This window comes from Macrobrachium rosenbergii, chromosome 36 (assembly GCF_040412425.1).
Source record: "Macrobrachium rosenbergii isolate ZJJX-2024 chromosome 36, ASM4041242v1, whole genome shotgun sequence".
In the NCBI taxonomy this organism is placed as follows: Eukaryota; Metazoa; Arthropoda; class Malacostraca; order Decapoda; family Palaemonidae; genus Macrobrachium; species Macrobrachium rosenbergii.
The window spans coordinates 18,775,419-18,792,083 of record NC_089776.1 but is presented as its reverse complement, the minus strand read 5'-3'; the positions used below and the strand labels follow the sequence as shown (position 1 = coordinate 18,792,083).

At 38.9% G+C, this 16,665-nt stretch overlaps 1 protein-coding gene across 1 annotated transcript in view; it reads right to left on the bottom strand.

Annotated features, from left to right (window-relative positions):
- Positions 1-2,120: 2,120 nt before the first annotated feature.
- The window catches only part of LOC136824999 (uncharacterized), a 17,053-nt gene continuing 2,508 nt past the window's right edge, over positions 2,121-16,665 (bottom strand). The window contains exons 2-3 of the mRNA XM_067080995.1: positions 3,064-3,875; positions 2,121-2,829 (exon numbers count right to left, since the gene is read on the bottom strand). Coding sequence (XP_066937096.1) covers positions 2,322-2,829; positions 3,064-3,866 — 1,311 coding nt within the window. The 5' untranslated portion in view covers positions 3,867-3,875 and the 3' untranslated portion in view covers positions 2,121-2,321. The remainder of the gene's footprint in view (positions 2,830-3,063; positions 3,876-16,665) is intronic.

The following is a 16,665-nucleotide window of genomic DNA, read 5'->3' as shown; positions in this document are numbered from 1 at the left end:
CTGTTTACTTTTAACTCAGTTCATCCCAAGGCTTCGAAACAGTGTGATAAGATATTCTCTTATCATCATTTTGCTTACAAAACATCAGCGATAAAGTTTAGATATAGAGATTTAAGTCTGAACATTCTTGGTACATTATAGGTATCATGAAGAAATGACCAGTATACATGTGAGATTATTTCCCTTTGAAATCACGCTAAGAAAATGACATAAAATGTTTATATAATATTGGACCTCTAAGCCGATAAAGTCTTTTGTATAAGAAGGAGGGAAATAGAGTAAACACTAAGAATTATGCATTACATTCATATTATGCCTGGTGAGATGTATGGTAGTTTTGAATTTGAAACAAGGCAGAGCAAAGGGGTGAGAAGGTAAGTGGGTTGTGTTTTGGAAACAGTTATATGAGAAACTCAGGAGTGAAAATGAAAAGAAAAAATTGTATGCGACCTAGAGAGTGTTCAGAAAACTTAGGCACCTACCGACAGATTAGAACATAAAATAAAAAGTTAATAAAAAATAAAGAGAGAGAGAGAGAGAGAGAGAGAGAGAGAGAGAGAGAGAGAGAGAGAGAGAGAGAGAGAGAGAGGATACGTTGATATGGAAGGAAGTAATTTTCAGATAAGATAGGTAATATTTGATAGTAGACTTGTTAGAATATTAGTAAATTTTCACGAGTTTGAGACGATATCAAGTTTTTTTTTATTCAAATGAACGTATGCCATACCCATCTACCCCTCTTCAGTAAGCTGTGACCACACATCATTCAAGCATAATATAGAAGATATTTTCATCATTGCAAGCATATCTTTAGACACCAATGTACCAAAGTAGCATCAGATCAATCTGCAGACCTGCGGGCCACTCAAGGCATCCAGATATGTTGCAGAAATGTTGGTAATGAATATTTATATATATATATATATATATATATATATATATATATATATATATATATATATATATGTATGTATATGTATATATATATACATATGTAAAGCCATTGTAGATATCTCTACCATATATTCGGATGCCTTGAGTGTTTCCCGGGCCACCAGACTGATCTATTACCACTTTCTACAGTAGGGTGTAAGATGTGCCTTCATATGTGAAAATATGTCACATAATGCTTGAATGATGTGTAGTCACACCTAACTGGTGAGGAATAGATGGATATGGTATACGTTCATTTGAACCAAAACTTTCATATAGTATCAAACTCATGAAGATTCACTCATAGTCTAACAGACTACTATTCAATATTATCCACCTTATCTGAAATTAACTTCTTTCGATATCTCTCTCTCTCTCTCTCTCTCTCTCTCTCTCTCTCTCTCTCTCTCTCTCTCTCTCTTCTGGCTTGTATTTTTATGAACTTACTTTTTTTTTAAACTGTCGTAATGTACCTAAGTATGCTGGAATGTGATCCTTGCATTAGACTATAACAGAAACCACAGATGAAACTAACCCTACTAAAAGCAGTACGGCATTCGCCACACCACTGTTCCTTCGGTCATAGAAGGCAAGGAAGAACGATTTGGTCTGTGCTTTGAAGAGTGAATGTGACTACAGCACACAAGAGCCCTTGACCCTCGGTAGGGCATAGGTTATGTTTAACGAATATGAATTGTAACTCCCACTTCATTCCATAGATCTCAGATTTTCACAAACATTTCATCTTTGCCCTTACTGGGTATAGGGTACAATAGAATACTGGACATTACGTCTGGTTGCGGATAGGCAGCAGAACTTTATCTTTCTACTTAATAAATATGCATTGGCAGTCATAATTTTTGTAGAAATTAAATTTGCCTTGAATGTTTCGATGGGTTTTACCTATCTCGGGATTTATGGCTTTTGGGTCATTCCCTTCACAGTAGACTGAACTACTTTTCTTTAATAGGAAGTTCATTTATATGATCTTAAGTTATTCGACAGCCAAATGGCAATCCATGGGTAGCCTTTTTCTAGTTTCTATCTTATTTACATTTTTTTTTATTCGACCGTAATATCGGGGCGCTCAAATGTGGCTACTCTTCAGATTTTCTATCTGGCGGTGTGGCAGGCACTATCATTCGATTGAAAATAGCTTAGAGGAGGGAAAATTCTGAAAAATTAAATTGTTGCGAAACATTATGTATTTTTCCTTTTTCTATAATAAGCCTTGCGATCAATAGTTCTGGAAGAGTATACCAGCACATACTTAAAATAACATAAAATAATACGGCATATATTACAAAGAAAAACCAACCAACGCTTGAAGAATATCTTAGGGAGGCAAAATCAGCAAAGTGCGAGATAAAGCTGCGTCAGCATCCATCTTAACGAATTATTCTGCGCTCAATCAACTCTTCGAAAATGGGAATAAATCTTTTGTGTATTTCAGACTCGGCGGCAGCCATTTTTGAGTCGTCTCTCCGGTGTTTATCTCTGGGCGGTTCTGCCTGGACTGCTGCCTCCTCTTGTTTCCCTCCCTTCTCTGGGTCATCTCCAAAGTCGGCCTTCGCGTCCTTCCACTCGTCGTCGTCGTCTTCCCTCGCTGCCAGCATCGGGATCACTGACAAGGACCAGATAACCCCAAAGAGGAGCTTATCGTCGCACTCTCTCAAAAGCTCCTGGAATGTAAATGGCACCTGAACTTTGCCGCCATCCATCACGTTCCTGAAGGAGCTGAAATAAGTCTGAAGGAACCCTTCCATATTCCTCTTTCTGTCTGTTCCGCTCACACAGATGTACAGAAGAAGGCTGATGTCAGTTGCCAGAGAGGCCTTTCGTACCTGCTGGAAGTCAAGCAGGGCAACTTCAACCGGGATGCCGTCGTCGTTGTATCTGGGGAATAAACCGATGGATTAGAATATCATTTATTTTCGCAGGTTTTACCTTTTATTCAACTGGTGTGAGAACAGTGAATATTAAGAAAAGGCGCTGGTTACATGTTTCTGGCGTGTTAGAAACTTTGATATTATCAAATTGCAGAACATGTCTTAGTATCAAAACAGGGCTAACTGTACATTCATAATAATGGGTAACTATACACTCATAATAGTAGGAATGTTTCAATACCTGAACATTGTGTTTGTAGTGATGCAGTCAGCATGGCACAATGTAATGAAAGCTGGGCTCCTCTGCATCTGCTCTTGAAGGATTGCGTAGACATCGGGCTTGATTTTTCTTAGCCATTTGATAACTCTGTCATCGGTCTCTAGTGTTTTCAATATAGCAACGGTATTTTCAATATTGCCATCAAACAACGTCTTGAAAAATGCAGTAGCATCATCTGTTACATTGTACCACTCTTTTTCAAGGAAATGATACTTGATGTCAAAGTTTCGTCTGCCAATCTTAGCTTTCAGCAAAAGGGAACTAGCGTGAAACCTTGCCAGTTCCTGAAGGACGATATTAGTATGCAGAATATCAAAGCAGTTTTTCTCCCTAAACTTTCGAAAGCCTCGAGAACGGAGATCTTTCATAATCAGAAGCATTTCATCTGGGTTGTGGTTCAAATACAAGTGCTTCGGGGTACGAAGTGGTTCAAGACCTGCAACTCTCAGTTGTGCATTCAGGGCAGGTAGAAGTTCTTGGTAAAAAAGAAGCTCTTTTCTACACCCTTGAGTGAGCATATCTTTTAAGGCCTTCATAGGCTGCACTGGGATCATTTTCACAATGTAGTCTGCTGAAAGTTCTTTCATTCCAAACTTGTAATTTATCTTGACGGTTGTCACTATGCCTATGATGTCATCAGACTTTTCAACGTGCTCCTCCAGAGTCCATGAGGTTAACTGAGCCGCTGGACCCATGTCCTTCTGCAGAGCTGCCTTCAGATAGACGTCTGTTAGAACTTCTTTGGCATTCAGTTGTAGCTCCATTGGGTTCCCCTTTAAAGGTAAAAATGATGGTGAGTGATACAACTACTTTTGATGGGAACTTTAAATAATTACTGTATGAATTCAAAAAAAGATACCCTGTAAAGAATTGAAGTCGAATCTATAAGTGTACTGGTGAACTAAAATGGAACTAATAATATCAGAATATGCAAAAAAAAGTATTTTGAAAAATAAATTTAGTTTCTTCAGACTAGATGGGAAGATTCAACATCAGTTTAATAAATATTGGTAGGCTCTAACTACATGAATGGAAAGAATTGAATTATAAACGTTAGAACTTTGACAAGCCTCCATAAGATTGAGAAGGCTAAGGAACATAAAAATTGCAGAATATAGTCGCATAAGCCACGATGCATTTCCTTAGGTAGGATTATATTAATTTTATTTTCATCATTGTTATTGTCTCATTCATAACCTCTATACATTCCAATTTAACAAGCTGTAAAGCCACTGATTTAACCAAGAGCTTACAAAGAGTAGTTAACAAAACCTAAACCAGAGAAAATGATAGTCTCAAATGAAGTCAGTCCTAAATATAAAAGAATAATGTGGCAAAAATGAGTCAAAATTCACCACGGCAAAAGAATACAGTATTTCAAGGTGACTTTCATAACATCACCAGAAATTAACATCTTTGTACAATTTTACCTTGAAATGATGCAGACATAAAGAGGGCTAATAATATTTTTGACATTGCTGGAGCAAAATCTCTGACCGTTCTGGCATTATCTACATCATACTTCCAAGTGCAGGGATCATTAGGAACAATACCGGAATGCATGATGCAGTGTTTAGTTATTTCACTTCCAGGATATTCACCTGAGAGGTTGGTTTTCACTGTATGATGAGGTACTGAGAGGAAATCAGTCACAAGCACAGGTTAATGTGCTTGATGTTCCTGCTTTCTGTTGAAGTCTCCTGACTTCAGGTGTGTCAGTTTTATTTTCTATTTCCTCTCTTTATTTCTCACCTTTCCTATTAATTGTCCCTCTCAGCAGGTCGATTTCCGTTTAGAACCCTCTTAGGTTTATAGTGAGTTGACTCTGTCCATATGGGCTTTCATCTGAAGCTTCAAAGAAAGAAAGTGTAGGTTCGACTCCCACATGTTTCTCTAAATTTATTTATTATAGTATTTTGAGGCTTTTCTAAGGATACAAGTGAAAAGATATTAGGAAATCGAGTAGTTTAGTTATCGCTGCTGCCAAAACAGTGCATAAAATCAGAGAATGTGATCTGAAGAACGTAAATATTTAAGCTCACAAAGCATTTAGCGCTTAATATCACAACAGCATGGTAAACATGGGTTTACTTGAGTTCTATTAGATCCATTATCGATAGGTATAAGCGTGTTTGAACTGAAATAAATTCTCATCCTTGTTGGTGGTTTAATGGTTTCTGTATTAACATTTGTCTATTGGTCAGAGCAAGTTCGAATTCCACTTAGCGAGAAAAATTATTTCAATTCCCTTGAGATTCCGAGACTTTCAGAGGAAAACATATCCAAAAATAATAGTAAACCAAAAAACTAAGAGGTTATACCGGCCATTGCAATGCATACATATATCCATGCAAGTACAGACAAGTTCTCTCTCTCTCTAGAGATAGACAGACAGACAGACAGAGAAAGGGGATCTCATGAAATGTCTCTGTTGGCAAATAAAGCTATTTCTTCACACACATACACACACATATATATATATATATATATATATATATATATGTGTGTGTGTATATGTATATATATATATATATATATATATATATATATATATATATATATATATATATATATATATATATATATATGGAGTGATCTATATATCCCCCAATATGGTCCCAGGTTCCATTGTACCCAAATGTGTTAACGGAAATCTTGCTAGCGTTCCTTGAGTGTTTTAACCGTTTTCTGAGGTGTCATTGCCTCAGCAGAAATGCCACGGCGTCCTGATGCCGAGGGCCGATTGGTAGAGTTGAAAATGAGGAATCAATCAAAAATGAGCCTAAGGTCTATGGACAGGGCCAAGGGACACCAGTAACGACTACCATATAGTTGAAGCGGGGTTGCATTGCTGGGTGGTTTTGTGTAAGCATGTGAACGCATTCGAGTGCCATTCCGTCTGTCCATTTCCTTAGCGTAATTATTGATTTAACTGTTTTTAGTAAGCGGGGCCCTGTACTAATTTTAATGATAATATAAGTATTAGACTAATGTCCAAGTATGATTTATACTCCTTCTCTGGTACTTATAAGGACCCTTGTATGACTCAGGTCAAATCTGATGTCAGGTGTGGGGTCCTTCGTGATTAAATGCGTAGTTATAAAAGTGAACAAAAATGCAAACTAGAAGAAAAACTGTGCATAGTGCCAGGGAGGAGTACACTGTAATGGATCCACCAAGGAATGTGGAACAAGTGTTGAAAGAGTTGCACCAATTAATGAATGAGGTAAGAGATGGAAGCGTAGTGACCCACCCCGCACCAAAAGCAGAAACAGTGCCACCTCCGCAAAAAGACAAAGTACTACCACTGGAAGCCATTAATAAATTACTGGTGTTAGACGGCTTCGTGCCAGCATTTGACAATTCGCAGCAGGAAGAAGGATTTTTATCAGTGTAAGTGTTTATTAAGTACTTAGAAACCACCACCCAAGGCTGGTTGGACAGGCAAAGAGTAGTGCTGGCGAAGCAAAACTTGGTGGTGAGCACAGCCCGCCAAGTAATGGGACAGCCTGTATCGTATTTGGCTAACTGGACGGCATTCAGACAGTGCCCCATTCAGCAATTTGCCCCACCCCGTGCAGAAAAGGTAACAATGAGAGAGGTGTATAGGCCAGGACTTATGGCAGGAGAGACAGATATGACCTACTGTGACCGAATCTACGGGAATTACGAGAGTCTGGCACCCGAAGGGGAACAGACGAAGGCAGTAGAGAAGCCTTCTGCCAGCATATATTAATGAGCACCCTTCTTCCGTCGAAGGCTGGGCTTTTGCTCATTGACAACGAGGCCTTGCAGGATGTGTTACCCAAGGTGCAGATGTTACTAAATCATCTGCAGCTGTGGCAAGAAAATGGGGAAAGAATGCCACTCCCCAACCATTAATGGCAATGGTCAAACCATCGGGAAAACCAGGACCCCAGCCCGATTCGGGCAATGGGCATGGAGCAGAACCTCGTAGCAAAAGATCACATGGAGTGGGCAGTACGAAGGGGAAAAATGAACAGCCTGTTGGGGATGTTGGAGAAAGGGGCCATCTTCAAGCAAAGTGTCCCCCTGCTGATCATCGGCAGTGCTTCTGTTGTAATCAGGTGGGCCATTTGGCTCAATCCTGTACAAAAAACAGAATAAGTATGGCAGGCACTGCCTCTATCATGTTGAAGGGAAGGGGAAACGATCAGCGGTGCAGGGGCGGGGATGGGTCTGATGGGGCTCCAGGCCACCCCCAGGTGCAGCAAATAATGGTCGTAGCACCAGCCAAACAAGGGAAGCCCTTCTGGGACTAGGGGGGAGCGACCCAGCTCCCCAAGGGGGAGAAGAGAACACCCCACTCCTGGCCAGCTCCTCTACCCAGGAGCTGAGAGCACCAGGAGAGGAGGCAATCCAGAAGCTTCCCCTCTCGGCTCCGTGGGAGGAGCTGCAATACCCTGTCCTGAGGGTGCAGGTAGGGGAACATGAAGGACGAACTTTGTTGGACATCGGTGCTAGGGTGTCCTGGTGGAGGAGGCACTGTTGACTGGCCAGGTACAGTAAATGCGAGGCTTGATCTTGTTGACAATAGCTGGCAGCCATCGAATGGCAGCCCAACAAACTGAAAGGCAGCCAGTAATGATCTATGGGCACCTCATTGATCATATATTCTACATCATGCCATCAATAGGTGTAGAAGGAATTCCCATTATCTTGGGAACTGATTTCATGCAGAGAAACAAATTGACGGCAAGTGGCACGAATGGAGAGGGAATCGAAGTACTTTTGGGAAGGCAGAGAGTTTCCATGGAAGAAGAGAGACTGGTGAGTGTCGGTGTCTCAGTGAGTGTCAATGGGGAATGGGGGTGGGGGGAGAGCTACTCGCTATCCCAGGGCCCCCGGAGACATTGGAGCACCTAGAACACTCTCCTCAGTAGCCATTGTGCCTGCTCGAATTCTCACTGATGGCACGTTAGTCACATTTCAACAACATGACAAATGGAGTGATTTTATAATGACGGGGGTAAGTGAGGTGATTCAGTGCGAAGTATGTTTTCCCTTTATTAATATGGGTAACCAACATATAGTTTTAGGTAGCAGGTCGATATGCAACCTTGAACCTTGTGAAATAACAGGAAGCCTCTCACATGCTTGTGACCTTGGGTACCCACTTTCAAGGTCGCAGTGAGGAGAGTCTGGGGAGACTCCTCCAGACAGCTGTTACCTATAGGGGAATTGTAGAGGAAATTGTAAGGAATTATCAAGATGTAATTGTAATTGGAGACAAACATCCAGGCAGAATTAAATTCCATTTTGGTTTTCTGTGAAAGAAAACTATTGTGCCGGCTTTGTCTGTCCGTCCGCACTTTTTCTATCCACACTTTTTCTGTCCTCCCTCAGATCTTAAAAACTACTGAGGCTCGAGGGCTGCAAATTGGTATGTTGATCACCCACCCTCCAGTCATCAAGCATACCAAATTGCAGCGCTCTAGCCTCAGTAGTTTTTATTTTATTTAGTTTAAAGTTAACCATAGTCATGCATCTGGCAATGCTATATGACAGGCCACCACCAGGTCGTGGTTATAGTTTCATGGGCCGCAGCTCATACAGCATTATGCTGAGACCACTGAAAGATAGACCTGTTTTCAGTGGCATTGATTATACACTGTACAGAAAACTCAATTGCACCGAAGAAACGTCGGCGCATTTTTTACTTGTTTTAGTTTTCTATAAAAGAAAACTAATGAGAAAGCTGTTTGTCCATCCATCCGCACTTTCTCTGTCCGCCCTCAGATCTTAAAATCTACTGAGGCTAGAGGGCTGCAAATTGGTAAGTTGATCATCCGCCCTCCAATCATGAAACATATCAAATTACAGCCCCATAGCCTCAATAGTTTTTATTTTATTAAAGGTTAAAGTTAGTCATGATCTTGCATCTGGCAATAATATAGGTGCCAACAACACAGGCCACCACCGGGCCATGGCTGAAAGTTTCATGGGCCGCGTTTGAGAGTTTCATGGGCCGTGGCTGAGAGTTTCATACAGCATTATACACTGTAAAGAAAACTCGATTTTGACTTGTTTGCTATAGAAGCCGGGGATCACCCCCCTATAAGATCAAAACAGTGTAGAGTATGTACTCGTTCATTTCCATTGAGAAATTGGGAGGGAGGTAAATAATTAATGAGGAGTCAAGGGATAATTAGAGAGAGTAAATCTCCCTGGACTTCTCCAATCATGATGGTTAAAAAGAAGGATGGCTCTCTTAGGTTATGTGTTGATTACAGAAAGTTAAGTGCAATCACAAAGACAGTGCAGCCCCATTGCCATCTATCGAAGAATTGTTAATTGAGGTTAGAGATAGTAAATTTTTCACCACCTTAGATCTTAAATCAGGATATCATTAAATATCCATAGAAGAGAGTAGAAAGGAAAAGATTGTCTATATAGCTATTGATCAGGTATTTGAATATAATTATCTCCCCTTTGGAGTAAAGAACGCCTCCACTCATTTTTCATGAGTTATGATGTCAGTACTGTACTAGCCTCATTATTGAGTCACACCATATTTATATATTTTGATGATACAATTAAAATGGGGGCTACGGTCGAGGAACATAAGAGGAACATTGACAAAGTATTAGAGGCATTAAAAGAGACATGGTATGAAAATTAGTCTAGATAAATGCAAATTTTTTCAACGGGAAGTTGAATTCCTTGGGCACATAGTAACATCTGAATGCTTAAAGCCCTGTGTCGCCAGTAAAATAGAAGTAATTACAGAATTTCCCCCAACCAAAGAACACATGGGAAGTAGCCAGCTTCCTTGGGCTCACGGGCTAATACTGCACATTTATCAAAGATTTTGGTAGAATAGCAAGACTGTTAGATTTATTAAGAAAACAGTAAGATTTTCACTTGGAGAGGGTAGGAGAGGAAAAAAAAAGTTAAGTATAGCTTAGTTTTACCAGACCAATGAGCTGATTAACAGCTCTCCTAGGGCTGGCCCGAAGGATTAGACTTATTTTACGTGGCTAAGAACCAATTGGTTACTTAGCAACGGGACCTACAGTTTATTGTGGAATCCGAACCACATTATAGCGAGAAATGAATTTTTATCACCAGAAATAAATTCCTCTAACTCATCATCAGCCGGCCGGGGAATTGAACTCCAGCCCATCGAGTGACAGTCCGCAGCTCCACCGATTCACCCAACAAAGAGTTGGGTAGGAGAGGAGGTTTTTAGGAATTAAAGATTGCACTTACCAGCAATGAACTATTGGCTCATATGAAGTTCAGTCAACCTTTTCTAGTAACTATCAACACAAGTAGTGCAGCCACTGGGTGAGTAATTTCTCAAGTTGATGATGAAGGGAACTTAGTTCCTTACAGATTGTTCACCCCTCCTTACAGACTGTATACCCCTCCTGCTGGCATTTCTGGTTTGTTACCTTATACTGGACAATCTGGTAAGGAACTATGTAAGAGAGTCACACAGCATAAATATAATGTACAGGTTGCAACCAGCTCAAGCGCCATTTTTCGTCACGTAAGAGACTGAACACCCAATAGATTGGAATTCAGCTAGAGTTGTTTTTAAGAGTTCCTCATTGCATGACAGATTGTTGGTCGAAGGATGCCTCATTAATTCTTTTAGTAATATGAATTTCAGCGAAGGTCTTTCTAAGATGGACGAATTGTTAAAAAGCTTTATTCTTAAGGATGCAAGAGTAAAACAAGCTGTTAGATTTTTTACAAACAGATAGTTTTGTACTGGCATTTGTAGTAATTACATATTTCCACTAAGTATGTTTTTTGTTTTTTGAAGAATGTTGTTTACATACTTAAATAGCTTGTTGACATATTTTATTGTTATCTGTGACCCCATATTGCTTTCTTGTTATATGTTATTTTCTTAACCCTGTTTAGTACCCTGAAGATGACTTTGGAATAAAAGTTGAAAGTCTTGGTACCATTTCCTTTTATTTTTACGTGGGAACTTGTTATATACTTCATCCACAGGACCATTGTGGAAATTACACGATATATATATATATATATATATATATATATATATATATATATATATATATATATATATATATATATATATATATATATATATATATATATATATATATACACAGTACACACACACACATATATATACTGTCAGTAAGCTACAAACGTCCTTTAACATCAATTCGCTCTACCTCGGAAATAATATATTTTCATATATGTTACCGAAGGGGAATTTTTAGTTGATAATAAGTTCGTCGCCCGCCGTGTGGGTAAAGGCATCCACTGTAGTCGTGAGTTATTGTTCTTCGTTGGTTCGAGCCCACGGGACGACGAACTTATTATCAACTAAAAAAAAATTCCCCTTCGGTAACATATATGAAAATACATTATTTCCGAGGTAGAGTGAATTGATATTAAAGGACGTTTGTAGCTTACTGATTGTATATGAATCACGGTGATGTGATAAAAAGTCATATATATATATATATATATATATATATATATATATATATATATATATATATATATATATATATATATATATATATATATATATATGGACTGATGTGTGCATTTGGCAAGAACATGTATAGCAGAGGCGATATTAACGTGAATCTCCCATGTTAGCCTACTGGTAAAACTTTACTGTCTATCAATGTATCTAAACCAAAAGCCCAGGTTTAAGTCCACACTGAGGCAGCTGTGATGTGAATTATAATTCTCCTTTAGTGTAAGTTATTCCAAAGGTACATGGCTTCGATATTAAGTTATATTTATGGCTTAATAGTTGCGATTATAACAAAAAAGTCATGCTAGTTCAAGTTTCAAAATTCCATGATTAGTCAAATTTTGCAGATTTATATCTTGTCAGCTGAACGGTCAGACTGCTGTAGCAGTGCGCATTAACCAAAGGCCTAGGTTAGAATCATAGCTGGGGCATATGCACTTATCAGTTATAATTCACTTGTGTATAAATTATTCTCGACGAATCGCCTGTTCGATGTAAGAAGAAGAAGAAAAAAAAAAAAAAAAAAAAAAAAAAAAAATATATATATATATATATATATATATATATATATATATATATATATATATATATATATAAATATATATTGTCAAGGATATATTCCTCCCTCATGTAGATGCCCGTGCATCATTAATTTTGAAATGCAGTCTGCTATTCATTTGACTGTCGGGCCGGGAAAATTGGTGGGCGACGGGCGGAAACAAGCATAGTTTGAACCAGATCAGAGCTGTTAGCACCAGTGGGTAGCAGATAGGCCTCCTTCCCACCCCCCCCTTTTCACCCCCATCACGTGATGTGGGAGTAGTTAGAGCCTGGGAAGAGTTAATAGGCATAGTGGGACTAGCTGCCAGGTAGGACCTTAACCTCTAAGTAATTAATATTTAAGGATGCTTTTCCTCTGCCCTCTTTGCTGGTTGTCTTGACGTGTTTGCGGGAATGTCGGACTAAGGATGAGGCCCCTACAAGATGCCGCTGGCTTTGGAAGAGCAGACGCGTTCTCATCTCAGTACTGGGCGGAAGCTATCGCCCATCTTCGCTTAAGCTGGTTGAAACTATCGTCGACGAATGGCCGAGTCGATTGTTTGGCACCGCAATTATCAGACAAGGTTTGTACATCGCAAATAGTCAGTAAACCAGCCCTTTCCCTTCCACTTAAAAACCCCTTAAATTTCCCATTCCTTTAAACTTTAACTCCTTCCTCCACAAAGCAATTTTCCCTTGTTAAGAGTCCTGCTCGGCCTCCCGTACCTTGGCCCTAATGTGCCTTAAATTTCAGTAAAGATCCTGGGATAATCATCCAGTTATCCCTTCCCCAGTGCAACTTAAGGGCAATTTAGGCTAAGTAATACAAGTGTTTAAATTTTCTCTTTGTGTGATTGCGAGCACGTGTTCTTGTGTTAAAAACCCAATCAATTACGATTCCCATACTGTGCTTACGTGATTTCCTTATAATATCTGCTGGGCTACGTGGTGGTTAATATTTAACATGTGCAATGTGTAACAGGTTATTGGGGGATTCCATTTCCTTCAGTGTGTGCCGCCGTTTCTAATCCAGAACCTCTCTTGCAGGAGAGACCCGCCGTTCCATTGCGCCCCGTGTCCGATAATTTTGACTGCCTTTCAAATCCTGAAACTGTTCCTGGTCGCAGTCCGATTCCTGAAGTCCGTTGTGGGCCTGCCAAATTTTATATGAATTATTTTTCCCCATCCTGGAGTTCAATCCTTCGCAGCAATTAACAAAGAACCCTTTAGTGTAATTTTGACCTAACCCAGGTTATTATTATTATAACAGGAATAATTGTATTGTACATTGGCCCCCTATTAATTAGCTTGCTTGTTGCCAATCACTGCATTATTCCTCTCTGTATATATTTAATGAGCCTGCCCATTGGGTACCATTTTGCGTTGTTTGTCTCCTTGTTTAATTGCTAAATCTCTGTAAATAAACCCCTTTAAATTGTAAAAGAATTCTAATTCCAAATGGCGACCTTACTCATTCAATTGTAAAACCAGGGAAAATCTAAGGTAAGTTTCAAATAACTTTTCCTTTGTTCATAATCTGGACGCACTTGGTTCCTTTGCAGTCATAAGTTTTAAATTTGTTCAATTCTCTCCCCAACCGAGACGACCAGTTTATGACAGTAATATATATATATATATATATATATATATATATATATATATATATATATATATATATATATATATATATATATATATATAATTGTACATATGTCTATGTATATAAAAATGGATGTATGTCTCTGTGTGTGTATGTTCCAGAATAACTCTGAAATGCATTGAGCAATTTTAACCAAACTTGGTATACATATGACTTACTATCTAGAATAGAATACTGTGGGGTAAGACATCACTGGCACCAAAGGGGGTTGGGGGTGGGAAGGGGGTGACATGTAAAAATGTAAAAATAACCAAAACGTTCAGCCCTGATAGGAATGGTGTTTGAGAAGGGTGAAAATTAAATGTCAAAAAATGAGATATTAGTGTCTATCCATAGTTTTTGAGGTCGCTGAGATGAATAGTGACTCTCCCGCTGCCCTTTAAGTCCAAGTTCAGCCCTGATAGAAATGGGGGTGAGAAGGGTGAAATATAAAATGTTAAAAATGTTGGGCAATGTAATTGAAGTAACTGTCTTAACAGGAAAGCAAGAGAGAGAGAGAGAGAGAGAGAGAGAGAGAGAGAGAGAGAAAGGAAAGAGAGAGAGAGAACAGAGGGCGTGTTAGGGAGGAGAAAGAGGGAACGAATGAGAGAGAGAGAGAGAGAGTGAGTTTATAGGTTGTATATAGGTTATATATATATATATATATATATATATATATATATATATATATATATATATATATATATGTGTGTGTGTGTGTGTGTGTGTATATATATATATGTGTGTGTGTGTGTGTGTACAACAACTCGTGATGCAAAGGGCCTATGTGAAATTCTGCCGCTCATATCTTTCCTGTATTTTATTTCAAATATCTACACTCATCTCTACTCTCCCCTCTCATAGTTCTCATCCAAGAAGGTCAAGGTCTTCCTACTCTTCTAGTGCCCACTTGAGCCCAGCTGGCACAAAAACATGCTGTTCCCTTAGGGACCCTGGGAAGACTTTTACAAGCTATCTCCATCACCCTCCCAACATTATCTCATCTGAATATGGAATTTCAGTAATTTTCCTTTTGGTATCATGCAGTTTCAATCTCTATGACTTTCGAGTCTTACTCAGCTGCCCCATTGTTTGATTTACATTTATTTAGTCTTTCACTAAATCTCGAATCAGGAGAACCTGTCATTGGATATCATTGTCTCTAAATTTTTGAAAGACTCTTCATCATTGATCCTCCCTCCACCTAGTGTTGTTCCATCCCTTTGTGCATATTCTGTCTTCATTACTTCTTTTTCCCCAAATTTAATTTGAATCCCCTCTCTCTCTAGATATATGATGTTTTCTGGTAAGCCAGTTTTACAAATATTCTACTGATTAAAAAACGTTATCTGTCTGTTCTAAGTCTGTCATGTTTCAATCGTTACTCCAGTCCAAATTCCTCGTTGATCTCCTACTATTTTCTTCATTATAAAATTTATGAGAAGGGGAAACAGCAAAGGTGAAATAACATTCTTTGTAGCAACCCCGTCATTTTACTGCAAATTCATTTGACAACACCCCCATCAACATTAACTTTGATTTACTTTCAATAAGCTTTACGTATTTCACAGTAGCACAAGGCTTTCTACAAAAATGATCCGTGAACACTGTCAAAAGCCTTCTCATAATTAATGAAAGCCATGATAAGAGGGTTTTGAAACGTCATATTCTTCTGCACGACGTCTTAACACAAATATTTGATCTGTGCAACTCCTGCCTTTTCTAGAGCCAGTCTGTTCATCTCTAAGCTTTTTAATAATATCTTTCTACTACTTATTGAGAATAAGCATACTAAATATTTTAGTTACAACCAACATGGTGCAATGCAGTGGTCAGGTCACCTTTCTATGGTACCCTAGGTATGACTTCTAACTCCCAATGATCTGTCTTTGTTACCTCATTCTGCCAGTCTAATTGGTATATGTGGGGTCCTTTCAGTTTCAGCTCATATCTCTTACTCATGACCTTACAAAAATGTGCAGCCTAGCGTTGTATTTCTTTTTTTTATGTTATTATTGACCAATCCGTCTTTTTGACAGTATTTACTCTTTTTCTTTCCACCCATGGATATTTAATAAATTCGGTGGACTACCTTTGCTCCAATGTCACTCCCTGAAAAAAAGGCTTTGTCAGCATCATCAGCCTAATTAGTACAGTATATGTGGTGTCCTTTCAGTTTCAGCTCATATCTCTTACTCATGTCCTTACAAAAATGTGCAGCCTAGCGTTGTGTTTCTGTTTTTTTATGTTATTATTGACCAATCCGTCTTTTTGACAGTATTTACTCTTTTTCTTTCCACCCATGGATATTTAATTCATTCAGTGGACTACCTTTGCTCAATCTCACTCCCTGAAAAAAAAGGCTTTGTCAGCATCACCAGCCTGTTTATCCAAATTCTCTCTCTTATTTCCTCTTTTTCTTCTTTTAACTTTACTGATAAGGCTCGAGTACTTAGCACGTCCCGCACGTTCTGAATAAAATTGCCAGCATGGATCTTTTGCTTTTATCCATTCTATATCCCGGGTCTCACGCGATATCCAAGTTTTCGTTCTTTACTCCATATCCCTGGGCTTCTTTTGAATCTATACCGATCATTGATTGCTTTCTTCTCTTCAGGCATGGTTGTAGAACTTGAGATCTATCTTGATATTCAATAGCAAACGCCCCTGGATGTTCATCTTCAAGAAACTTTACTGCCTCATACAAAGATGCTCTCTAAACTTTTTAGTCGGGTGCTCGTCATTTCAGCTCTAGTGTAACGATAAGTCAGTGGTCACTGCCGACATCTGCCGATATCTGCTCCACTGTACCTCCTAAAATTTCTCAGCGGTCTTTTTGTTTCTCGAACGAAAGCTATGTGATCTATTTGTTTATAATGACTGACAT